The sequence below is a fragment of the Henckelia pumila genome, chromosome 3 (assembly GCF_033568475.1).
Source record: "Henckelia pumila isolate YLH828 chromosome 3, ASM3356847v2, whole genome shotgun sequence".
Lineage (NCBI taxonomy): Eukaryota > Viridiplantae > Streptophyta > Magnoliopsida > Lamiales > Gesneriaceae > Henckelia > Henckelia pumila.
The window spans coordinates 159,129,717-159,157,618 of NC_133122.1; the positions used below are offsets into that span (position 1 = coordinate 159,129,717).

Here is a 27,902-nt window from a genome sequence, read left to right on the forward strand (position 1 = left end):
TGGAATAATGTCACTCTGCACCGTATGGTGGTCACTTTGGAGCCTCACGAACAGCCGCCAAGGTACTGCAGTCTGGTTTTTATTGGCCAACTTTATTTAAAGACAGTTATACCTTGGCAAAATCCTTTGATAGATGTCAAAGGAAGGGGAATATATCTAGGCGTCATGAATTGCCCCTTACCAATATTTTAGAAGTTGAATTATTTGATGTTTGGGGTATTGATTTTATGGGACCGTTTCCCCCCTCCTTTGGTCAATCTTATATTTTATTGGCTGTTGATTATGTTTCGAAATGGGTGGAAGCAATTGCCACCCCACTAATGATGCTCGTGTAATGGTTAAGTTTGTACAGAAAAATATTTTCACAAGGTTTGGAACCCCAAGATCCATAATCAGTGATGAAGGTACGCATTTTTGCAATAAAATATTATTCATTACTGACAAAATATGGTGTTAGGCATAGAGTGGCGTGTGCATACCATCCGCAAACAAATGGGCAAGCTGAAATATCCAACCGAGAAATTAAGCAAATTCTGGAAAAGACTGTCAACACGAACTGGAAGGATTGGGCAATCAAGTTGGATGATGCACTATGGGCATACCGGACCGCGTTCAAAACTCCTATTGGCATGTTGCCATACAGGTTGGTCTTTGGTTAAGCATGCCATCTGCCAGTGGAGTTAGAGCATCGAGCGTATTGGGCGGTGAAAAAGTTGAATTTTGATATGAAAGCTGCAAGAGAAGAGCGATTGTTGCAGTTGCATGAGATCGAGGAGTTTCGTAATCATTCTTACGAAAATGTCAAGCTCTACAAAGAACAGACCAAAAAGTGGCATGACAAAATATTACTGAAAAGAGAATTCAAGCCGGGACAACATGTATTATTGTTTAATTCTCGTCTCAGATTATTTTTAGGTAAGTTGAAATCTCGTTGGTCTGGTCCGTTCACCGTGGTGAAAGTGCCATATGTAGCCATTGAACTGAGATGTCAAGATGGTCAGACATTCCAAGTCAATGGGCAGAGGTTGAAACATTACTTTGGTAATGAAGTGCGGAACATGGAGAAAGTTGCTTTGATCGAACCTGCGTAAAAACACAAGGAATGTCGGGCTGACGACGTTAAACCAAGCGCTCTTTGGGAGGCAACCCAGGTTTTATTTCGTTTTATTTTTTTTTATTTCTTTTTTTAGTTAATTTTATTGAATTTTAGTAGTTTTATTTATTTTACTACTTTTGGTCCTAATTCGGAGTTTTATTGCAGGTACTTTTCTTCACAAAAATTTCATTTTGGAGTATGAACTTCGAGCAGTAAGCGCCCCAGCTACCTATTCCGCGCTCCAGCGCCCTTCTTAAGCATAAATTAAAATCAAAATTCGAGCATTTAGCGCTCCAGCTCTTGCCATCTAGCGCTCCAGCGCTATTCTGGGAATTCCGAAGTCGAAGCTTTGGTGCTCCAGCGCCACATACGCAGCGCTCCAGCGCTCTCGGACAAGCATCGGGCGCTCCAACGCCATTCATTAGCGCTCCAGCGCTGCTGCGTATATACAGAAAAAAGGGATCTCGCAAATCAGATTTCACCCTTCTCTCTAATTCGTCCGCCTCCAAGCCATCTTTTCCCCTCAGCTTCGAAAAATTCTTCAGAAATCTCCATCACCATCATCGCGTGTCTATTTATTATATCATAGAATCCAAGCTTCTTGTGCGGCGGTCCAATTTCTAGAAAAGTATCAGCTATGTTCTTCGCGCAGACAGTGCATCTGATCGATGGAATACTAACACTTAAATTTGCTCTAAAAATCTCCCAATTCCAGTCGAAATAATCGCAAGTGCATGATTCAAGTTATAATAAGATGTACTGAGTACGAGTATCGTCCTCAGGGACCAACCAATAATAATTTGTTTCTTTGATTTTTAACTACACAAAGTATCAAAAATTTGATTTTGGATTATATCTAACATTTAACACTAAGAACTCAATGTAAATAAAACTAAATTTCACAACCACGAAACCAATTTTCACCACTAAAAGAAATAACAATTTGAAAAGATTTTGTTGGAATTTCGGTTCACCTTCCCCCTAATTGAACTGGATAATTGGAACTTAATTAATGCGCATAAGTTTGACAGAAATCCCTGTAACATTGACACTCTCTCTCGAGGTTATGCCAAACTAATCAAATCAGTGAAACAATTAAATCTCTCTAATTATTTATCACGACCGATTGCTTTGCGTTCTATGAATTCTACAGCTTTCAACCTGGTGGTCTATGGCTATCAACATGTACTAAATACCATATCTCTATGCATATTTTAAGTCCATGGATTCTATCATTCGTCCAGAAATATAAAGTCCTTCTCTTGCTTTCCTCACGGCCGCATGCGTGCAATGCCTTCTCACTATAAATCAGAATTTCCTAGTGATTTTCTGCAGTACAAATAAATAAACCAGAGGAGTGACTACAAACACAATAAAACAAAAAAAACAGAACAAGAATGGTAAGGAACATACACAATGTAACCGAAACGAATGCAAAACAAACACAAAACATGCAAAATAACGCACAAAAACGACTCCTATCAACCTCCCCAAACTAACCTCTTGCTCGCCCTCGAGCAAAATAGGTGACAATTCTAACATGCAGAAACAACAAAATGACGACACAAGTAGGTAAAATCAACCTTCTCAAGCCTCAAAACTTTTTCCAATAGAAACCAATCCAATCATATCAACATGCTGACCAAAAAAAAAATTTAACAATAACTAGCAAACCTTGCAAACTTAAGAATCTCACAACTCCGTTTTTGTAATACTCTACTCCGAATTAAATTCACACATTCTAAGATCATAAGGACTTTTTCAGTTATACTGGGATCAAGATTTAGAAACATTCAATGATACACACACTCACGACTAGTATAACTCAACGAAAAATAGTGTGTGCGTGTTTTGGTCAAGAATCCACATTCATTAACCGTGTCTATCAACAGTTCATCATCAAAATTCCTACAACCCCTCTCCACTAATATATTGGGCAACTGTGACTCGGTCAATAGGTCTTATTCGGATTATAAGGCCAGGCTAGGTTAATGGCTCCAAATGAAGGACAAGAATTCAAAGAGGGAGTAAATGATGATCATTCTGAAAGAGTGGGTGCCCGGTGAGCCAACTTGTGGCTAATGGCTTTGATGACTCTATGTATAAACAATCTTTTGTTTAATATAATTTACACTTTTATAATGGCGTTTACTTTATCTTTTATCATATTATTATGTTGTGACATACTATAAGATGTTTAGATGAAGACCTTGAATATACTATAGTGTATGTAAGATGTGGTGGCACATGGGGATGGCTATCATGAAACACATCTTATAGTCACTGTATATTCTAAACAGTTCCTAGTCGATTGAGCCGTCCGTTAATAAGGATAAGGATCGCTCGAGATTGATAATAGCATTTGCGATGCCGAGTACCACGTTTCATTGGTTTGGAACATAGAGATGTTCAAAGCATGCAAATGGATATTCATACGATGAATGATCGAACTACCCTATCCGTACTTTCCAAGTGGTTATCACTTATCGAGTGGATAAAGTCCGCGGTTTTGGTTGTACACCATTAGTCCTTACTACTTGAAACATCATTGAGACTCTATATGCTAGTACTGTACTTTGACTCGTTTACCGACTCTATTGGGGTCATCAGGTGTCGGGATTGGGTGAAGTTACGATACATATAGGAGTCGATGCTTTGTTGTCAAGGATTCACCACATACTTGCTAGTGTGGATATCCTATGCAATCTGAGGAGATATTAGTGTGACGAATCTCTGGCCAGAGTACATGATGTGTTTTAAGAAATGGTTTCTTAGTAGCACATGCGATGTCACTATTTGATCTTCAAGATGCATTGCATAGTTATCGAATCTCGAACGACTCTCGATTTACCAATGGTTGTTGATTCGATCGGGATATATGGATGAAGGGACCGTACTGTACGCTAACCAAAATTTATTGGTTCTTGCAGGCACTATCAGTGATACCTAGGGATCATGGGGCGATGTTGCTAGGCACTCTTACCATGATTCGATGGGCAAGTCGGAAATTATTGTTCCGAGTCACAAGGAGTTGTGAGCCCACGGCTAGCTGTATCTCTGAACCATTGAGGGTCACACAAGTAATGAATTTTTAATCCCCGTTGAGATAATTAAATTTAAAGAGTTAAATTTAGTGAATAAAGAAGTGGGACTTCTTATATCAGAGTAGAAGAGTAAGATTTCCTAAAATGACATAGGGATGGGCATTTTTGGAAATCACTGAATTCGGATTCAGAAAATTTATCTTGACTTTAAAAGAATGCAGAAATGGTTTTTGTGCACATTGGTGAAATTGGTTTATCAATCTGAGTCACGATGAATTTTATATTAATTTCTGAACATGCGGGCTTTGCTTGTCAGGCTTGAACTTATGACTAATGGGCCCTAAGCTGTTTGCAGCCCACTTTATAAATAAGTTATTGCAGTACAGAAATTACACAACAGAGGCTCATAATTTCGAACACTAGGGTTTTTGAGACCTATAGTGGCCGCCCCCTCTCTGTGTTTTCTCTCTGAAAATTCCAGCCTGTGAATTTTGAATTTGCAGTCTGGTTTAACGGATCAAATTCGTTAATTCTCTTCGTAGAAACTTCTGATAGATTTTCTAGTGCAATCTATCAGAGGGATTAAACTTCTGTTCGTGGACCTGATTGAAGAATTGTTCGTCCATCAGTTCCTGGGATATACAACAAGAGCAGAGTAATCTGTTGGTGTCCATAATCTCGTTTCGAGATTTCATGGTAAAAATTTAATTGTTATTTAATTTTACACGCACAATTTAATCGTAAAGTTTTGATACCTATGATATGAAATCGTTCTATATAAAATTTTTAAACTTCCGCTGCACCGGGTATCAATTCTGATTGATCTGATCACAGTTTTCCAACAGTGGTATCAGAGACAGGTTGCTCAGATCAAGCGATTAAATTAATCGATTGTACAAAAATTTTTAAGCCTTGGTTTTTGAAACAAAAAAGAATTTTAAAAATTTAAAATTAAATTTTTGATGGGCAAAACACGGGTAGCAATTGGATCGCTGCCCAGCGCAGCGCACGGCGCTACCTAGGGCAGCGATCGTCGCTGCCCAAGGGGCAGCGACGGGCTGCCCGGCCCGAGCCCCTTTTGGGGCGCGGGCTGCCCAGGATCGTCCCGGGCGGCCCGGGAAAATTTATTTTTAATTTATTAATTAAAATTTTAATATGTTAAAATTCTATTTTTGGTCCGATCGAAAATTGTTTTTGATTGGTCCACGAGGCGTCGGATCGAATTGTTCGAGTCCGAAAATTTTAAAATTGATTTTTGGATAAATTTGAATTTTTGGAAAATTTATAGATTTTATCCGTTAAATCAGATTTTATGAAATTAATTATTTTTGGTACAATTGATGATAAGATATGATCTTATGGATATATTGAGTAAAATATGATTTTATGTATAAAATTGGATTTTATATGTAAAATATGATTTTATTTGATAAAAAGATAAAATATGATTTTGTATGTAAAATAAGATTTTATATATGGAATATGATTTTATCCTTTTTAAATTTAATTGCCATTGCATGTTATCCAATAAATTAATTTTGAATTAAATATTATTGGATAAGGATGATCGATTGCCATGACCAATTTTGTAGGTGTATGTTAGGAATTTACATTTGTTTTTATTGTTGTTGGATTTATTAATGGGCCTGGTTTATGGCCCAATATGAATTGTCATATGTAATAAAAGTGGGCCTGGTTTATGGCCCGTTCCCACCCCTTAAAATGTATCCCCTACTTGTCATAGTTATTTATTGTAAATACATTATACTTAGTGGGAGATGAAGATTGGAAGCGTGGTGGGCCCAGCAGACAATAAAGACTGAAGAAATGTAAATTGGAAGCACAATGTAATAGGATTGCATTGCATACTTGCATATCACCTAGGATTGGACTTAGACTCGTGATTGGCAACCACGGGTCGATTAGTAATGGAATCGATCATCCTAAAATATAATATATGATATTATCATTGTATGCATGTTTTAGACTAAATTGTATGAATCCCGCAAGCATACAAATTTTAAATGATGAGACAAATTTTCAAAAATTAAAATCCCTCATTTGAAATATGATTTAAAATTGATATCAAGATAAATAAAGGAAATTTAAATATTGTTAAATGTTCCTACCTTCAATCAACGATCAATGTATGAGATGCTACCCGCGGATACGGTCCGGCTCATATTATTGGGGGGCCCGTTCGTCGGAAAGCTGTACATTGGATCGACACGTGTTGTAAGTTGGGTGGAACTCCCATGGGATCGGCTCATATTATTGGGGGATCCACATGGCGACCGTCCATTACAACTTAATATTGATGGGTCATCTTGACATGTCACAATAAACGGCGTCATATTATTGGGCCCTTATTGGACATGAGGTAAAAACGTGGAGGTTGCTTTGGAAGTAATTGGGCTCTACCTTTTGAAAATTATGGTTGGCTGATATTATTCGGGATCATGATTTGTCAATTGGACTCCATGTTCTCACTAAGGAAAACAGTTTTCCGTTTTCACTAGAGGGTAGTGAAATCGTTAAAATAGTGGGAGTGTGATTCATAAAATAAAATTCGCCATATTTTATGTCTTAGTAAATTATTAAACAAATCATCGATTATTGTCTGTTTCATCTCAGTATTTCATTACAATGAATTCGTAATCCACATGTTTCAATTCTCGAACAAAAAAAATTTTCTGGCGCAATCTATACAGGATGGTTCCATAAGTTAAGATTGTCCTGAGTTCGGAAAAGATTTTCTAAGCGTTAGAAAAGGCTTCTCCGAAAACAGCCTCGGCTGATGTAACTACCGAAAGGTTGGCCGAACTAGAGAAATGGTTGGACCATGATCTCAAGGCCAAATGGTACATGCAAAATTCGACAAGTCTAAACAAGTTTGTCATTACTGCAAGAAACCCGGTCATTGGAAACGTAACTGCAAGAAATACCTCGAGCAGTTGAGAACTGCAAAGGGTATGTTTTACATTGAAATAAATGTTTTACTTTATACTACTTCTTGGGTATTGGATACCAGATATAGATCTCACATTTACAATGAGTTGCAAATGATGACAAGAAGTAATAAGCTAAGGATGGGTGAGACCCAGCTAAGGCTCGGGAATGGTTCTAGAGTCGAAGCCAAAGCTATAGGAGACGTTTATTTAATTTTGCAGAACGATTTTAAGTTACTTTTGAGAGATGTTTTATTTGTTCCAGATTTGATTAAAAACATTATTTCTGTTTCTATGCTTGATAGAGATGGTTTTTCTTGCAATTTTGTGAATGAGATTTGCAATATTTACAAGAATGAATGTTTGATTGGAAATGGACAACTTGAAAACGATCTATATAACTTAAAATTAAAAGACGTTCCAATAAATTATGTTGATAAACCGGTAACAACGAACAAAAGGAAAATCGATAGTCAAAACCCGGCAAACCTTTGGCATGCTAGGCTAGGTCATATTTCCTCAAGGAGGATGAACAAGCTAGTGGGAGAGGGCATGTTTGATATGTCTGATATTAACTCTCTACCTACTTGTGAGTCCTGCCTGAAAGGAAAAATGACTAAATCTCCTTTTAAGGGGAAACCTGAGCGTAGTCAAAATCTGTTGGATTTGATCCATACAGATGTTTGTGGTCCATTTAGAATTGGTACTCAATTTGGCCACACCTACTTCATTACCTTTACTGATGATTATTCAAGGTATGGGTATTTATATTTAATGAAATATAAGTCTGAAGCATTTGAAAAGTTCAAAGAATTCAAGGCTGAAGTAGAAAACAAGCTAGGTAAAAGTATTAAAGCACTTCGATCGGATCGAGGTGGAGAATACTTAAGTACCGAGTTTTTGGACTATCTGAAAGAGAATGGGATTCTCTCTCAGTGGACTCCTCCTATGACACCTCAGCTGAATGGTGTATCGGAGCGTCGTAATCGAACTTTGTTGGACATGGTTCGATCCATGATGAGCTTCACTGAGCTTCCACCTTCGTTTTGGGGCTACGCGCTTGAAACAGCGGTGTTGTTGTTGAACAACGTCCATACTAAAGCAGTGAACAAAACACCATACGAGTTATGGAATGGAAAAGCTCCTAAGTATTCGTACTTGAGGATTTGGGGATGTCCTGCTTACGTGAAGCAAACAGTGGGAGATAAGTTGGATAGTCGATCCACCTTATGTTATTTTGTAGGGTATCCGAAGAATTCAATCGGATATTATTTCTATCATCCTACTGAAACAAAAGTGTTTGTTTCAAGGAATGCCACCTTCTTGGAGAAGGAGTTCTTATTGGATAAGAAAGGCGAGATGATGGAACTCGAAGAAATTCGAGAAGAACCCAAGATACAAAATAATGATCCTACACCTCAGGAACCATTGATGGACACGCCTATACCTAGAAGATCCGAGAGGACTTCTAGACCTCCTATTCGATATGGTCTTCTTCTTGAAGGGGATCAAGATGAACCCGACGTTGGATGTGATCCAAGAAACTTCAAGGAAGCAATTTCTGATGCGGATTCAAATTTATGGCTTGAAGCTATGCAGTCGGAAATAGATTCGATGCATACAAACTAAGTTTGGTCTTTAGTAGATCCTCCCGATGGAATTGTTTCAATAGGGTGTAAATGGATCTACAAGAGAAAGCTTGGGCCTGATGGTAAGGTATTGACCTACAAGGCACGATTGGTGGCGAAAGGTTATACTCAAAGACAAGGAGTTGACTATGATGAAACCTTTTCACCAGTTGCAATGTTCAAGTCCATAAGAATCCTTATTGTCATAGCTGCTTGGTATGACTATGAGATATGGCAAATGGATGTGAAGACTGCATTTCTTAATGGAAACATTAAGGAAGAGATCTATATGACGCAGCCTGAGGGATACACATCCATGGGAAGCGAGCATAAGGTATGCAAGCTTCAGAGATCGATCTATGGTCTCAAACAAGTATCAAGAAGTTGGAACCAGAAATTTGATGAAACAATAAAGGATTTTGGTTTCATCAAGAACCCGGAGGAACCGTGCGTGTACAAGAAAGTAGTTAAGGATGCTGTGACATTCTTAGTACTTTATGTTGATGACATCTTACTCATTGGGAATGATGTAGGGATGTTGCAGTCAACAAAGATATGGTTATTAGGTAGATTCTCGATGAAGGATTTGGGTGAGGCATCCTATATTCTAGGGATACAGATCTATAGAGATAGATCTAAGAGAATGATAGGACTCACTCAAGCAACCTACATCGACACAATATTGAAAAGGTTTTCAATGGATGGGTCCAAGAGAGGAATCTACCTATGTGTCATGGAGTTTCTCTATCCAAGTCCATGTTTCCCAAGACTAATGAAGAGATAGAGAAAATGACACATGTACCATATGCGTCAGCCATAGGTAGTATCATGTATGGGATGATATCTACCAGACCGGATGTAGCATTTGCTCTGAGTGTCACGATCAGATATCAAGCCAATCCCGGTCAAATGCATTGGAAAGCCGTGAAGGACATTCTTAAGTACTTACGAAGGACTAAGAATATGTTCATGGTATATGGAGGAAGAGAATTGAAATTGGAAGGCTATACCGACTCTAGCTTCCAAAGTGACGTGGATGACTCGAAGTCAACCTCTGGATTTGTGTTCATGCTCAATGGCGGTGCTGTCTTTTGGAAGAGTTCCAAGCAAGACACCACAACGGATTCCACCACTGAGGCAGAATACATTGCGGCATCAGCTGCTGCAAAAGAGGCCGTTTGGATGAGGAATTTCGTCCTAGAGTTGGGCGTCAATCCTGAAGTTGTTGGTCCAGTCCCGGTGTACTGTGACAACACGGGTGCCGTTGCTCAGGCAAAGGAACCAAGGTCTCATCAAAGATCCAAACACGTACTGAGGAAATACCATATCATCCGGGAGATCGTGGAAAGAGGAGACATCACTGTCGAGAGAGTGGCCTCTGTAGACAATATCGCTGATCCACTTACTAAGCCCTTGCCAGGACCATTATTTGACAAACATCGCAAAGCAATGAGACTGCATAGTATGACTAGTTGGCTTTAGGGCAAGTGAGAGATTGAAAGAGTGGGTGCCCGGTGAGCCAACTTGTGGCTAAGGGCTTTGATGACTCTATGTATAAACAATCTTTTGTTTAATATAATTTACACTTTTATAATGGCGTTTACTTTATCTTTTATCATATTATTATGTTGTGACATACTATAAGATGTTTAGATGAAGACCTTGAATATACTATAGTGTATGTAAGATGTGGTGGCACATGGGGATGGCTATCATGAAACACATCTTATAGTCACTGTATATTCTAAACAGTTCCTAGTCGATTGAGCCGTCCGTTAATAAGGATAAGGATCGCTCGAGATTGAGACTAGCATTTGCGATGCCGAGTACCACGTTTCATTGGTATGGAACATAGAGATGTTCAAAGCAAGCAAATGGATATTCATACGATGAATGATCGAACTACCCTATCCGTACTTTCCAAGTGGTTATCACTTATCGAGTGGATAAAGTCCGCGGTTTTGGTTGTACACCATTAGTCCTTACTACTTGAAACATCATTGAGACTCTATATGCTAGTATTGTACTTTGACTCGTTTACCGACTCTATTGGGGTCATCAGGTGCCGGGATTGGGCGCAGTTACGACACATATAGGAGTCGATGCTTTGTTGTCAAGGATTCACCACATACTTGCTAGTGTGGATATCCTATGCAATCTGAGGAGATATTAGTGTGACGAATCTCTGGCCAGAGTACATGATGTGTTTTAAGAAATGGTTTCTTAGTAGCACATGAGATGTCACTATTTGATCTTCAAGATGCATTGCATAGTTATCGAATCTCGAACGACTCTCGATTTACCAATGGTTGTTGATTCGATCGGGATATATGGATGAAGGGACCGTACTGTACGCTAACCAAAATCTATTGGTTCTTGCAGGCACTATCAGTGATACCTAGGGAATCATGGGGCGATGTTGCTAGGCGCTCTTACCATGATTCGATAGGCAAGTCGGAAATTGTTGTTCCGAGTCACAAGGAGTTGTGAGCCCACGGCTAGCTGTATCCCTGAACCATTGAGGGTCACACAAGTAATGGATTTTTAATCCCCGTTGAGATAATTAAATTTAAAGAGTTAAATTTAGTGAATAAAGAAGTGGGACTGTAGTGACCCTTACCCGGATCACCTACTAAACAGAACTTATGCATGCAATTAACTTAATAAAACAGATATCAGAATAAACTGCGGAATCCAAAAACATTATACAATCCCAAGTAAAGGAATCTGTAATTATCCAATGTTATACAACCAAATCGAATAGCTGTATAAACCCAAACAGCAGTAATAAAACCTAGACGAAGCTCCAGCTGGCCAACCACTGACTAGCCCCTCCTGGATCCACCCTCCTCGTCCAATCGCAAACCTGCCCCATGGAATAGGGTGTCCAGAAAAATACAGAGTACGAGACGTGAGCATAAAATGCTCAGTGCGAGAGTATGAGTATACATGCATGCAAAGTGAACTCCCTATAGACTCGAGGTCAAGGATCAGATAACAGAGACAGACCGGGCCCTGGTATGTAGCATGCTGTGCCGTCGCTTCAGGAGGTGGCTCCCATACCGAGATAACTGTGGATACGCCGGACCCAAATCGATGGAAGTCAATCCACTAACAGGATAGGGTACAACCCTACTAACAGACATCTCGAAGGAGATACAGCAAGATGCAAATGAATGCAGCATAATATCATGGCATATAAATCATGCAGTCATATAATACATGCATACTCAGTCAGGATATCTCGAACAGTACTTTCGTACCTCAATACAGTGCAAGCTCTACCAACTCTAGGTCCACGCCTATAATCTGCTCTACACTGCCAAATGATACTACTATCATCAAAGTGCTCTAAAAGCCTTAACTAAGCTATTGCATACTCCTAAATATTTATAGGAAGCAAAAGCTATACCTTTGTCCGTCGTTAGCCCTTTGATGTCGATGCCTCCAGAACTTGGGCACGACTCTGCTACGACTACCGAACGCCTCTCCGACCTCCGAACCAAGCTTAAGAAAGACTAGAACAGCTCCAAAAGGACTAGAAAGGAAAGGAGAACTCGGAATTGGCAAATGAAAGTGAAGTCTCGGCCTTCTATTTATAGACAACGATCGAAACTTCCGATCCTTGATCGGAACGTCCGAACCTCGATCGGAACGTCCGATCCTGCCATCGGAGCTTCCGAAGATCCTGATCTGCCACGTGTCAAAATATCACTTGTTGACTCCGGATAGGGGTGATCGGAACGTCCAATCCTGATCGGAGCTTCCGATCTAGCCACACGTCATGGATGACGTAATATCATCGGTGCCTCCGATCCTCATCGGAGCTTCCGATCCCGATCGGAGCTTCCGATCGTCCCTTCGGAGCTTCCGATCCGTCCAATCCCCAATTTATTTAATTAGCATTAATCCTTTAATTACTCAATTAGGGTTCGGGCTACTACATTCTCCCCCACTTAAGATATTTCGTCCTCGAAATCAGATCTTAAGTACCGAATGCAAATACAGAAATCAGAAACATTCTTTATTCAATCAAACGTTTACAGAGTTTGCAACTGAATACAACTTAAAGAATGAAATCAAAACAACTCAGGATGGTCTTTACGCATCCTGTCCTCAAGCTCCCAAGTAGCTTCTTCAGTGCCTCGGCGCTGCCACTGAACTAAAACCAAAGGAATGACTTTGTTCCGTAAAACCTTATCCTTATAATCCAGGATACGAAGAGGTTTTTCAACATAAGTCAAATCCTTGTCTACCTGAACCTCAGATCGCTGCAGAATATGAGATTCATCCGCCACATACCGTCGCAACAGAGATACGTGGAAAACGTCGTGAATACTAGATAGATGCGGTGGCAATGCTAGTCGATAAGCCAAATCGCCAATACTCTCCAAGATCTCAAACGGACCGATAAATCTGGGAGACAACTTGCCCTTAAGGCCAAATCTGAGAATCTTGCGGAAAGGTGACACTCTCAGAAACACTTTCTCCCCGACCTCGAACTGCAAAGGCCTACGTTTGATATTAGCATAACTGGCCTGACGATCCTGTGCAGTCTTAATCCGTTTCTTGATCTGATCAACAATGTCTATCGCCTGCTGGATAAACTCGGGTCCTTCAGCCTGTCTCTCCCCCACTTCTTCCCAGAAGAGTGGAGTACGAGAACGTCGCCCATACAACGCTTCAAAAGGTGCCATCCCAATACTAGTGTGATAGCTGTTGTTGTAAGCGAACTCGATCAACGGCAAATGATCCTGCCAGGCTGAACCAAAATCCATGACGCATGCTCTAAGCATATCCTCTAACGTACGGATAGTGCGCTCTGACTGACCATCAGTCTCCGGATGATAGGCTGTACTCAAACTGAGAGTAGTACCCATCGCACGCTGAACACTCCCCCAGAATCTAGAAGTAAACCTGGGGTCCCGATCGCTGACAATGCTCACAGGCACTCCATGAAGTCGGACGATCTCCTGAATGTACAACCGAGCCATGCGATCCACATTGTACTCCCGGCTATAGGCAATGAAATGCGCTGACTTGGTGAGTCGGTCCACCACAACCCAGATAGCATCACAGTTCTTCGGGGATACCGGCAAATGGGTCACAAAGTCCATAGTGATAAACTCCCATTTTCATTCAGGAATAGGCAGACTGTGAAGCAATCCTCCAGGTCGTCGGTGCTCTGCCTTGACTTGTTGACACACCAAACATCTCGAACCAAACTGATAAACACTGCGTTTCATTCCCTTCCACCAGAAACGAGTACGTAGATCCTTGTACATCTTGTTGCTCCCAGGATGAATACTCAACTTAGTGCGATGTGCCTGAGATAAAATCTCCTCTCGCAACTCTTCATCCTGTGGAATCACAAGCCTACCAGACAAACACAGAAAGCCATCTGACTGATAATGAAATCCAGACGAGCTACCCTCGTTAGCTAGACGAGCTAAATGCTGGGTCTTCGAATCAGACATCTGAGCATCTCGGATCCGCGAATACAAGGCTGGCTCAGATAATATCGCAAACATCTGGATACTCTGCATACCTTTCTTATTCTTGAAGGTAAAACCTGAAGTACAACAGTCACTGATCGCACTAGACATCGAACAAGTCTGAAGTGCGGATAGTCGCACCTTGCGACTCAAAGCATCAGCGGTGAGATTAGCAGCTCCCGGTACTTAATCTCGCAATCATAGTCCTTAAGCAAATCCATCCAACGTCTCTGCCTCATGTTCAACTCCGCCTGAGTGAACAAATACTTGAGACTCTTATGGTCGGTGAAGATCTCAAATTTCTCGCCATAAAGATAATGACGCCAGATCTTCAAAGCGAACACAATGGCTGCTAACTCCAAATCATGAACTGGGTAGTTGTCCTCGTGAAGCTTCAGCTGTCTAGAAGCGTATGCGATCACATGCCCATTCTGAGTCAGGACACAACCTAACCCTTGAAGAGAAGCATCCGTGTATACCACATACCCTCCAGATCCAGACGGTAATGCCAACACCGGCGCAGAAGTCAACCGCCGTCGAAGCTCACGGAAATTCTCCTCACACTCGGAGGACCACTCAAAATCCACACCCTTGCGGGTAAGCTGCGTCAACGGTCGAGCTAACTGAGAGAAGTTCAGAATGAAGCGATGATAATACCCTGCTAGACCCAGAAAACTACGGATCTCAGCAACTGTCGTCGAACGCGACCAATTAAGTACCGCTTCAATCTTGCTTGGATCAACAGAAATCCCCTCCCTGGATATGATATGGCCAAGAAAAACCACTCTATCCATCCAGAACTCACACTTGCTCAGCTTGGCGTACAATTGCTCATCTCGAAGAGTCTGCAGTACCAACCGCAAGTGAGAAACATGCTCTTCCGTATTACGCGAATAAACCGGGATGTCGTCAATGAAGACCACGACAAACTTGTCCAAATACTCCCTGAAGACACGGTTCATCAGATCCATGAATATAGCCGGCGCATTAGTCAAACCAAATGGCATCACTAGGAACTCGTAATGCCCATAGCGAGTACGGAATGCAGTCTTGGCTACGTCCTGATCACGGACTCTCAACTGATGATACCCAGATCTCAAGTCAATCTTGGAGTAAATTGATGTGCCCTGCAGCTGGTCAAACAAGTCATCAATGCGAGGCAACGGATACTTGTTCTTCACAGTGACTCGATTCAGCTGCCGATAGTCAATGCACAGCCGCATCGACCCATCCTTCTTCTTCACGAAGAGAATAGGAGCTCCCCAAGGAGATACACTAGGACGAATATACCCCTTGTCCAAAAGATCCTGTAGCTGATTCTTCAACTCACGCATCTCTGACGGAGCCAGACGATACGGTGCTCTAGAAATAGGCGAAGTACCCGGCATCAACTCTATGCCAAACTCGACTTCCCTAGTAGGAGGAAAACCCAGAATCTCATCAGGAAACACATCTGGAAATTCATCCACAACAGGAATGCTCTCTATCCCAATACTCTCAGCGGACAAATCAACTGCATAGATAAGGTAGCCTTCCCCGCCAGACTCTAGAGCTCGACAAGCTCTCAAAGCTGATACCAAAGGCATCGGGGGTCGCGCTCCCTCACCATAGAAAAACCAACTCTCACTCCCTTCCGGATGAAAGCGTACTAATCTCTGATAGCAGTCCACTGAAGCTCGATAGGTAGTCAGCACATCTATTCCCAGAATGCAATCAAAGTCGTCTATCGCCAGGACCATGAGATTCGCCAACAGAACGTTCCCTTAGAACTCTAAAGGGCAACCCATCACTAGACGCTTAGCCAAAGCAGATTGGCCCGTCGGAGTAGAAACAGACATCACTACGTCTAGTGCAATGCATGGTAATTTATGCCTCTTAACAAAACGTGCAGAAATGAAGGAATGAGATGCACCAGTGTCAATATGTACAAGAGCAGGTATACCATAAAGCATAAATGTACCTGCGATGACTTTCTCATTCTCCTCCACAGCCTGATCATGTCTCAGGGCAAACACCTGGCCAGAAGCTCGTGGCCTCAAATGAGAACTCCCAGCAGACTGTCCCTGCGACCTCTGCTGTACGGTAGCCTGAGAACCCGATCCTGAACCAGAACCAGAACCGCCTCCCCCAGACAGTGGACAATCCCTCCGGATATGACCAGTCTCTCCACAACGGAAACAAGCTCCAGAAGCTCTACGGCACTTGTCGGATGGATGGTTCTTCCCACAATGATCACACTTGTCCTTCTTACCGAAACGGACAACACCTCCCGAACCAGAGGAAGAAGAAGATCCAGACTTCTTGAAAGTTTGGGCACGGGGACCCAAAGAACTAGCAGGCCTCGACTGAGGGAAAGACCTGTTCCGCCGAATGCTGTCCTCCGCCTGGTGACAACGGCTCACCAAACCCTCGTAGGACATGTCGTCACCAACCGCCACACGGTCATGGATCTCAGGGTTAAGGCCCTGAAGGAACAGATTATACTTCATCTCTGAGCTATCAGCAATCTCGGGGCAATAGGATAGAAGATCAAAGAACCTCTGCTGATACTCATCGATAGACATGGCTCCCTGTCGCAGACTCAGTAGCTCGCCTGCCTTCGACTGACGGAGTGCAGGAGGAAAATACCGCTTTTGGAAAGCTGTGCGGAACTCGGCCCAGGTGGCCACTCCTCTCGCCGCAACAAAAGGTGCAGAAGTAAACCTCCACCACCTGCGCGCACGCCCATCCAGAAGATAGCCAAGGGTCTCCACCTTCTGCTCATCGGTGCATTGGAAAGTCTGAAAAGTCGTCTCCATGCGGTCTAACCAGTTCTCCGCATCCTCCGGAGACTCACCTCCAACTAAGGGCTTAGGACCCATAGCTAAGAATCGACGCACAGTGAAACGCTCGTCGTCATGGTGACGATGACGCCGTTCTCGACGAGGCTCCCGGTCGGCATCACCCCAACGCCCACCAACACTGCCATGAGAACTCTGGTCGTCACGATTTGACATCTACAAAAATACCTCAAGATGAGACTAAATCCCAAGAAATCTTTTGCATGCTTTGATACCATAAATGTAGTGACCCTTACGCAGATCACCTACTAAACAGAACTTATGCATGCAATTAACTTAATAAAACAGATATCAGAATAAACTGCGAAATCCAAAAACATTATACAATCCCAAGTAAAGGAATCTGTAATTATCCAATATTATACAACCAAATCGAATAGCTGTATAAACCCAAACAACAGTAATAAAACCTAGACGAAGCTCCAGCTGGCCAACCACTGACTAGCCCCTCCTGGATCCACCCTCCTCGTCCAATCGCAAACCTGCCCCATGGAATAGGGTGTCCAGAAAAATACAGAGTACGAGACGTGAGCATAAAACGCTCAGTGCGAGAGTATGAGTATACATGCATGCAAAGTGAACTCCCTATAGACTCGAGGTCAAGGATCAGATAACAGAGACAGACCGGGCCCTGGTATGTAGCACGCTATGCCGTCGCTTCAGGAGGTGGCTCCCATACCGAGATAACTGTGGATACGCCGGACCCAAATCGATGGAAGTCCATCCACTAACAGGATAGGGTACAACCCTACTAACAGACATCTCGAAGGAGATACAGCAAGATGCAAATGAATGCAGCATAATATCATGGCATATAAATCATGCAGTCATATAATACATGCATACTCAGTCAGGATATCTCGAACAGTACTTTCGTACCTCAATACAGTGCAAGCTCTACCAACTCTAGGTCCACGCCTATAATATGCTCTACACTGCCAAATGATACTACTATCATCAAAGTGCTCTAAAAGCCTTAACTAAGCTATTGCATACTCCTAAATATTTATAGGAAGCAAAAGCTATACCTTCGTCCGTCGTTAGCCCTTTGATGTCGATGCCTCCAGAACTTGGGCACGACTCCGCTACGACTACCGAACGCCTCTCCGACCTCCGGACCAAGCTTAAGAAAGACTAGAACAGCTCCAAAAGGACTAGAAAGGAAAGGAGAACTCGGAATTGGCAAATGAAAGTGAAGTCTCGGCCTTCTATTTATAGACAAAGATCGGAACTTCCGATCCTTGATCGGAACGTCCGAACCTCGATCGGAACGTCCGATCCTGCCATCGGAGCTTCCGAAGATCCTGATCTGCCACGTGTCAAAATATCACTTGTTGACTCCGGATAGGGGTGATCGGAACGTCCGATCCTGATCGGAGCTTCCGATCCAGCCACACGTCATGGATGACGTAATATCATCGGTGCCTCCGATCCTCATCGGAGCTTCCGATCCCGATCGGAGCTTCCGATCGTCCCTTCGGAGCTTCCGATCCGTCCAATCCCCAATTTATTTAATTAGCATTAATCCTTTAATTACTCAATTAGGGTTCGGGCTACTACAGGGACTTCTTATATCAGAGTAGAAGAGTAAGATTTCCTAAAATGACATAGGGATGGGCATTTTTGGAAATCACTGAATTCGGATTCAGAAAATTTATCTTGACTTTAAAAGATGCAGAAATGGTTTCTGTGCACATTGGTGAAATTGGTTTATCAATCTGAGTCACGATGAATTTTATATTAATTTTTGATCATGCGGGCTTTGCTTGTCAGGCTTGAACTTATGACTAATGGGCCCTAAGCTGTTAGCAGCCCACATTATAAATAAGTTATTGCAGTACAGAAATTACACAACAGAGGCTCATAATTTTGAACACTAGGGTTTTTTGAGACCTATAGTGGCCGCCCCCTCTCTGTGTTTTCTCTCTGAAAATTCCAGCCTGTGAATTTCGAATTTGCAGTCTGGTTTAACGGATCAAATTCGTTAATTCTCTTCGTAGAAACATCTGATAGATTTTCTAGTGCAATCTATCAGAGGGATTAAACTTCTGTTCGTGGACCTGATTGAAGAATTGTTCATCCATCAGTTCCTGGGATATACAACAAGAGCAGAGTAATCTGTTGGTGTCCATAATCTCGTTTCGAGATTTCAAGGTAAAAATTTAATTGTTATTTAATTTTTACACGCACAATTTAATCGTAAAGTTTTGATACCCATGATATGGAATCGTTCCATATAAAATTTTTAAACTTCCGCTGCACCGGGTATCAATTCTGATTGATCTGATCACAGTTTTCCAACACATTCTCTACAGTCTACTCATTTTGACTCACAAATTCGCAGCTCTTCTCATTCATTGATTTCCAAAATTTTCTTTTCTTTCACTTGCCTTCTGCCATCATTCTTTTCTTTCTTTATTTTCCACCACTTTTTTTTTCTTTTGTACTGAACACAACCAACACACCATTCCAATCTCAATTTTTCATTCGGAGTATAAACAAAAATAAACTACATTCAATTTACTCCCCACAAGGTAGGAATGAGTGTTTAAGCTATGGGTAGAGGTTATAGGATATTGAACAAAGTCGAATGGGGGTTTACCACACGTTTTCATGCATGCCATTCGTTTTCTATTAAGCTCAAATTAGGCACTAGGGACACATTAAGTCAAGGGTGGTTTGAAAGGCACAAACATAATTCAGAAAGAATTGCCAATATCACTCCTAAATCACAGTATACCCGTATTGCGCCTCAAGGGATGTTTGAACTTGTTCTAGAGAAATTTCAATTCACAGTTAACTCATACAGATCTCAATCAGTGCAGAACAGAGAATCATCAGTAGTAAGCGATGATTACACCAAAACAAGCTTCAGATTATGCACCTCTCGTGCTCATATAAACGTGAAGGCTCAACTGGGCATCTAAGGATAATTCACGAAAGATTTTAAGCCCAAAGATCAAACAAATTGCCTCAATCATATCCAAGTTTGTATGTTTCAACTTCAGATTCAAGTGTACCTCACAGAGTGTTTAGAGATATATTCATCGACTTGGTTGTACTAGTTCAAAACTATTTGTCAAGCAAAGAAGATGATCATGGATTCAAAACTAAAAAAAAATTATTTTATTATTTTTTTTTCATCATTGTCTTTTTGGTTTCATTCACAACACTTGAAACAACAGTACAAACGACTCGAACGAACAAAAAGCATGAAAACAGAATGAAAACACAAAAGACACAACCTTCCCAAACTAAAAACGAGCATTGTCCCCAATGCTACTTGACACCACCAAATCTAAAAACACAAAAGAAACATAAAAACAAAAAGCACTAATCACTCCCCTGGTCTGAATCAGAATCCTCCCCATCGAGGTCTTCGGGCAGATCCCGAAGCGGTGGAGCATATTGGAATGGGAAGGCGAAGGATACGGCGGTGGAACTGGATAAGCTGCAGGGTCCATCCCAGCATTTGCGAGCAGCCCTTGCATCATGGCATTGGTAGATTCGTTGTGGGCTGCATTCACCTCCTGGCATTTATCCATATGTTGCACCCAGGCAGAAATTTCTCTCAGTGTCTCATTCGTGGTGCGTCGAGCAGGGGGTGGCTTAAGCACATTCCTCGATGATTGACCGGGTCTAGAACGTGCCCGGCCATCAGATGTAAACTCCCTGAGTCGGAACGACTTTTTCGCCCTCAAAATAGTGTCATCCACATCCTGCGTTGGGTGCAACCATTCTTCGTCGTCCCTGGTTTGGACACCAGCTCGCACACAAAGTGCAGAAACAATGGTCGGAAAGAATATCGCAATGTTGGAAGTACGAATGGACGTGTACAACTCTCGGTTGATAATCCGTCCGACATTGAGCGGCCATTGCTTATGCAGGGCATACAGCAGCACCGCCCTGCTCATCACCACCTCATTGGTGTGGGATACCGACATTAATATGTGAGTCAGAAAAGCATACCACAAGGCCGGTTCCAGCCGCAAATATTTTTCTTTGAAAGACACAAATTTCACTAAGTCTTTCCAAACGTTTCCATCATAGCACAGAACATTAGTAATTTCATTATAATCCGGGTTAGCCTTAAATGCTTGAAATTGGCTATCATCCACATCCGGAGTTTCCAAAAAATCATTAATAGCGGCAGGAGTGAAAGAAACCATCTTACCCCGCACGAAAACCATGCTATCTGTACGCTCGACGGCATTGGCATAGAACTCTCGTACCAAGGGGACAATCGCCGCTAGAGGTTGTTGGCAAAATTTGGTCCATCCTCGAGCCACGATGTCAAGGGAGGCGGTGCGTTCTTCGGAGATATTGAATCCCCTCTCTGCAATTGGATTCCTATTAGATTTGGCCGCCTCATACCTCGCCTTAGCTTCTTCCGAGATGAATTTTCCATCTATGATGTTGGATGGGGTAGCCCTAGAAGTGACAATCTTTTGTTTCTTTGGCGCCATGGTGTACGAAACTTGAAGAATCAATTGATGTACCTATGAATTGGAGAGAACAAAGAGAAGTATGAAGTGAAAGAGAGAGACGGCGAGAGAGATTAGGGTTAGGAAGAGGAATTAGAAAGGTAATTGTAAAAGAATGAAAGGGGGATCGGGTTTTATTTTTTCTGAGTCTGCGCGATGCGCCTGAGCGGTAGAAAACAGCCGCTCGGGCGCACCCCCCTTTTTTTTAAAACACTGGACAGTGGGCATGCGCCTGGGCGGCAGAAAATAGCCGCTCGGGCGCACCCCCTTTTTTGAAAAAAACATGAAAACAGAAGGGATGCGCCCGGGCGGCGAAAAACAACCGTCCTAGCGCATCAAATTTTTTTTTTTTTAAAACTTAAAAAAAAAAAGTACTCAACTCGGGAAAAAAACTAACTTAACAACCCTGAGAAAAAAAATAAACTAACTTAAAAAGTTCTAACTTTAAAACTAAAACTAAAACGAACAAAAATAAAATTAAATAAAAGAGAAAGTAGAATGTAGTTCTCAATTTAAAGTCGAGAGCTTGACTTTTCTTCCTCCCCAAACTAGTCTTGGTCAGTCAATGTGGTGATGACCGACATGTAATCAATGTCACCCCCCACGTAGTGCTTAAGCCTTTGAGCATTGACCGTAAAAGACTCGTTTCTGGCATCTTTGATCGCAATGGCCCCCGATGGATACACTCTGGTGATTTTATAGGGGCCTGAACACCTAGACTTCAGTTTCCCGAGAAACAGCCTCAACCGGGAGTTGAATAGCAAGACAACATCTCCTTCCTTGAATTCCCGCTGACGAATGCGCCTGTCATGTATTCTCTTGGTTCGTTCCTTTTACGAAACCGCCATATCATATGCACTGTGACGGAATTCCTCCAGTTGATTAAGCTCCAACAATCTCTTTTCACCTGCAGCAGCAAATTCAAAGTTTAGGGTCTTAGTAGCCCAATATACTCTATGTTCTAACTCAACAGGTAAATGACATGCCTTTCCAAATAACATTCTATAAGGGGAAGGGCCTATAGGTGTTTTAAATGCGGTCCTATAGGTCCATAAGGCATCATCAAGTCGAAGTGCCCAATCTTTCCGATTAGTACTCACACTTTTCTCCAAAATCTGTTTGATTTCTCGATTGGATACTTCCACTTGGCCATTGGTCTGGGGGTGATATGGGGTAGAGACTTTATGCTTGACACCATATTTTTTTAAGAGTTTGACAAAAAGTTTATTGCAAAAGTGGGTGCCACCATCACTAATGATTGCACGGGGTGTACCAAACCGATTAAAAATATTTTTCTTCAAAAATTTCAGTACAACCTGTGCATCATTTGTCGCATAAGCTTCAGCCTCTACCCATTTTGAAACATAATCGACTGCGACCAGAATGTATTTTTTTGTCATAAAAATTGGAAATGATCCCATGAAGTCGATTCCCCATACATCAAATATCTCACACTCAATGATATTATTTAAATGTATTTCATTTCGGTTTGAGATATTACCTATCCGTTGACATCTATCACAAGATAATACAAACAAGCGCGCATCCTTAAAGAGATTGGACCAATAAAACCCATATTCAAGTACCTTTGCTGCTGTTTTGACTGGCCCAACATGACCACCTACCTCACGATCATGACAATGACTGAGGATGCTTTGCATTTCTTCTTCCGCCACACATCTTTGGATCATTGAGTCAGCACATATTTTAAACAAAAACGGTTCCTCCCAAAAATAATGCTTGACATCTGATAAAAAAAATTTCTTCTGATGGAAAGACAGATTATGTGGGAGTGTGCTTGTGACTAGATAATTAGCAAAATTAGCATACCATGGTGAACTTTCTATGGCAAAAAGTTTTTCATCAGGGAACCAATCATGTATGTCCTCTATCTCATTTGTTGCACCATCAGCAATGCATTCTAATCTAGATAGATGATCAGCTACTACATTTTCAACACCTTTCTTATCCCTGATCTCTAAATCAAATTCTTGCAAAAGTAAGATCCACCTAATCAGTCTAGGTTTTGCATCTTTCTTTGCCAACAAGTGCTTAATAGCAGAGTGATCTGTGTATACTGTGATTTTTGAGAGTACAAGGTATGAATGAAATTTATCCAGTGCAAATACTACAGCTAACAACTATTTTTCAGTGGTGGCATAATTTAGTTGAGCTTCATTAAGAGTCTTGCTAGTGTAGTAAATAGTTTTGAATACCTTGTCTATTCGTTGGACAAGCACTGCGCCAACAGCAGAGTCACTTGCATCGCACATGAATTCAAATGGGAGATCCCAGTTCGGTGATGTAAGTATTGGTGCAGTCACCAGTCTTTCTCTCAACACTTCAAAGGCCTGCAAACAATTTGAATCAAAGTCAAAAGGGGCCTCTTTCATTAGCAAAGAAGAAAGAGGTTTGGAAATTTTTGAAAAATCCTTAATAAACCGCCGATAGAAGCCGGCATGGCCCAAGAAACTTTTGACTCCCTTGACTGTCGTAGGTGGAGGTAAATTTTGAATAACGTGCACCTTGGCTTTGTCCACCTCGATCCCCTGCTCAGAAATTCGGTGACCCAATACTATACCTTTTGTCACCATGAAATGGCACTTCTCCCAGTTCAGTACCAAATTTGTCTCCTCGCATCTCATTAAAACAGAATTCAAGTTATGCAGACATGCATCAAAAGATTTACCGAAAATAGAGAAATCATCCATGAAAATTTCTAAAAAATTTTCGACCATATCATAAAAAATGCAGTCATGCACCTCTGAAAAGTAGCAGGAGCGTTACATAACCCGAAAGGCATACGTCTATAGGCAAACGTACCATATGGGCAAGTGAAAGTCGTTTTATCCTGGTCTTCAGGTGCAATCGCTATTTGATTGTATCCTGAATGCCCATCTAAAAAATAGTAAAACTTATACCCAGCCAGTCTCTCTAGCATTTGATCAATGAAGGGGAGGGGAAAATGATCCTTACGGGTTGCGTCATTTAGTTTTTTATAGTCTATGCACACACGCCAACCTGTAACTGTCCTAGTGGGTATCAGTTCATTTTTCTCATTCTGTATGACAGTAATTCCCCCCTTCTTTGGTACACACTGCACCGGACTCACCCATGGACTATCAGATATAGGATAAATGATACCTGCATCCAGAAGTTTGATCGTTTCAGCTTTTACAACTTCCTGCATTTTTGGATTCAATCTCCTTTGTGGTTGGACCAATGGGTTGATGTTCTCTTCCATTAAAATCTTGTGCATGCATAAGGATGGATTGATTCCTTTGATATCCGCCACTTTCCAGGCAAACACACTCTTGTGTTTCTTGAGCACCTCCATTAGTCTGGCCTCCATCTCACCTGTCAAAAAGGAAGATATTATAACATGTAACTTATCATTCTCACCTAAAAACATGTATTTGAGATGGACAGGTAATGGTTTCAATTCCACAGTAGGTGGTTCCTCAAGGCTTGGTTTCTGGAGGACTAAATCCTTCCGGTTACCAAGGTCTTCAAGTCTAAGTTTTCCACCTCTTCTCCATGACTGGTTGTCATTCAAATATGCTGTCATCTCTTCAATTCCATCATTGAGAACGTCCACTTGCTCAGAGATAAGTGCAGCTTCTAATGGTTCCTGAAAAGTATCCTGCACATAATCAAATAACAATGAGTCCACTACATCCAGTTGAAAACATTCTTCATTATTCTGAAAAAATTTTAAAGCATTAAAAACGTCAAACGAAAATTTCTCTTCTCCCACTCTTAACAGCAACTCTCCTTTCTGGACATCTATTAATGCCTTTCCTGTCGCCAGGAAGGTTCTACCCAATATGAGTGGAATGTCCAAATCCTCTTCCATATCTAACACCACGAAGTCCACGGGGAAGATGAATTTGTCTACTTTTACAAGAACGTCCTCGATTATCCCCGGTGGATATTTGATGGACCTGTCTACCAGTTGTAACGACATTCTGGTGGACTTTGGTTCTCCCAAGCTCAATTTCCTGAACACAGAGTAAGGCATTAGATTTATACTAGCATCCCAATCACATAAAGCTTTATGAAATTGAATATCATTAATCACACAAGGGATAGAGAAACTCCCTGGATCTTTTTGCTTTAATGGGATTTTATTTTGCACCAGTGCTGAGCAATTCTCAGTTAGACTAATCATTGCATGCTCCTCCAGTTTCCTCTTGTTGGAGAGGATCTCTTTCAAGAACTTTGCATAACTTGGCATTGACATCAGTGCATCGGCAAAGGGAATATTAATATTCAATTTCTTGAATACTTCTAGAAATTTTCCAAACTGAGAATCTAGTTTTGCCTTCTTCAGGGTTGCAGGAAAAGGTGGTGGCACAACAATTTTTGCTTATGAAGTGGGTGAAAGTGTTGGGATAGATGACTTACCTGCAATTCTTGTTGATGTAGCCAATTCTGGCTTTTTCTCGACCTGTGGTGCAGGCTCTACCGTCTTCCCACTCCTCAGTTCAATTGCTTTTACCTGCTCCTTCGGATTCTTCTCCGTGTCACTCGGCAAGGTACCCTGATCTCTGCTGGAAATTGTTTTGGCCAATTGCCCTATCTGCTTCTCCAGATTCTTTATCGAAGCATCTTGATTCTGCATCCGGGTTTCAGTAGATGATATGAATTGCTGCATCATCTGCTCTAAACTCGATTTCCCTTCTTGAGGCTGTCTGCCGTAGTTCTAATTCCCATATGGCTTATTGTTCTGTCCACTCCACAAGAAATTTGGATGCTGTCTCCACTCTGGATTATAGGAGTTCAAGAATGGGTCATTCCTTGGGCAATTTTGATTCCCCATGTGACTTGTCATAACTCCCTCTGGTTGAGAAAATGTTTGACAGTCTTTCGTGAAATGTTCTGCACCACATTTTTCACACCACACTTCTTGAACTCGCATCATAGAGTTTCCTATACTCAGTTCCTCAATTCTCTTGTTCATGACTTCAAGTTGAGCGGCCACTGATGTGAATGCATCAATCTGATGAATCCCATTAGATTTCCGGGCTGCACTCCTTTCAAATAAAGGGTGATAGCTACTAGATGTCATTTCCTCAATTAATTCATAACCATCCTCTGACGATTTTCGCAGTAAATTTCCACCTGCAGCTGCATCTAACATGGTACGATTAGAGTGAGAAAGACCATAATAAAAAGTTTGTACCACAAGACCGTCTAGTAATTGGTGGTGTGGACATCTCCTCAGTAGATATTTGTAGCGCTCCCATGCTTCATAAAATGTTTCCTGTTCTCCTTGGGAAAAATTTGTGATGTCAGTTCTTAGTTTCATTGACTTAGATGGTGGAAAGTATTTGGTGAGGAAAGATTTCGCCAGATCATCCCAAGTCATGATGGAACCTGCAGGTAAATTTGTCAGCCATGCTTTCGCCTTATCTCGTAGTGAAAAAGGGAATAAACGCAAACGAATAGCGTCATCAGAAACTCCCTGTATCTTGAATGTATCACAAATTTCCAGAAAATTTGTGAGTTGCACATATGGTTCATCAATGACAGTCCCGCCAAATTGAAGTGTGTTCTGAATCATTTGAAGAATAGCAGGTTTTATCTCAAAGTGATTTGCCGCTACAGTTGGCCTGATGATGCTTGGTCTAGAACTTTCGATGTTCGGTAAGGCGAGATCCATCATGGATCTGTAAACTGGTTTTTCTTGTTCTTGTTCTTCTTCCATTTCTTCTTGTTTTTGCCTTCTTTTTCTTCTTTGAAAAGTTCTCTTGATTTCTGGATCAAAAGGCACTAGTTCTTCATATGAGTGTCGCATGCACTGCAAGAGAATCCTGCAATTCACAGATGGAAAAGAGTGATTAAAATTGTAATAGAAAAAAAACCAAATAAAACAAATTAAAATCTCAATAGTCCCCGGCAACGGCGCCAAAAACTTGATCGACGGAATACTAACACTTAAATTTGCTCTAAAAATCTCCCAATTCCAGTCCAAATAATCGCAAGTGCACGATTCAAGTTATAATAAGATGTACTGAGTACGAGTATCGTCCTCAGGGACCAAACAATAATAATTTGTTTCTTTGATTTTTAACTACACAAAGTATCAAAAATTTGATTTTGTATTCTATCTAACATTTAACACTAAGAACTCAATGTAAATAAAACTAAATTTCACAACCACGAAACCAATTTGCACCACTAAAAGAAATAACAATTTGAAAAGATTTTGTTGGAATTTTGGTTCACCTTCCCCCTAATTGAACTGGAAAATTGGAACTTAATTAATGCGCATAAGTTTGATAGAAATCCCTGTAACATTGACACTCTCTCTTGAGGTTATGCCAAACTAATCAAATCAGTGAAACAATTAAATCTCTCTAAT

General features: G+C 41.3%; 3 protein-coding genes and 1 non-coding gene across 4 annotated transcripts; 2 read left to right on the forward strand and 2 right to left on the reverse strand.

The window, feature by feature from the left end:
* Window positions 1-292: 292 nt before the first annotated feature.
* Window positions 293-1,091, forward strand: LOC140889840 (uncharacterized). Its single transcript, XM_073297573.1, has 3 exons — window positions 293-369; window positions 458-627; window positions 676-1,091. The coding sequence occupies exons 1-3, from the start codon at window positions 293-295 to the stop codon at window positions 1,089-1,091; spliced, it is 663 nt and encodes a 220-aa protein (XP_073153674.1).
* Window positions 1,092-22,083: 20,992 nt separating this feature from the next.
* LOC140889841 (uncharacterized) lies at window positions 22,084-26,195 on the reverse strand. Its single transcript, XM_073297574.1, has 6 exons — window positions 25,943-26,195; window positions 24,298-25,825; window positions 24,061-24,175; window positions 23,752-23,886; window positions 23,366-23,676; window positions 22,084-22,339 (listed from the first exon to the last, which is right to left on the reverse strand). Exons 1-6 carry the CDS (start codon window positions 26,193-26,195, stop codon window positions 22,084-22,086), a joined length of 2,598 nt encoding a protein of 865 aa, XP_073153675.1.
* A 45-nt stretch (window positions 26,196-26,240) lies between these two features.
* LOC140889843 (uncharacterized) lies at window positions 26,241-27,245 on the reverse strand. The gene has a single exon (XM_073297575.1). The coding sequence runs from the start codon at window positions 27,243-27,245 to the stop codon at window positions 26,241-26,243; it is 1,005 nt and encodes a 334-aa protein (XP_073153676.1).
* LOC140894019 (small nucleolar RNA R71) lies at window positions 26,737-26,843 on the forward strand. Its single transcript, XR_012153574.1, has one exon. It is a non-coding gene; the product is annotated as a small nucleolar RNA R71 (small nucleolar RNA).
* Window positions 27,246-27,902: the final 657 nt, after the last annotated feature.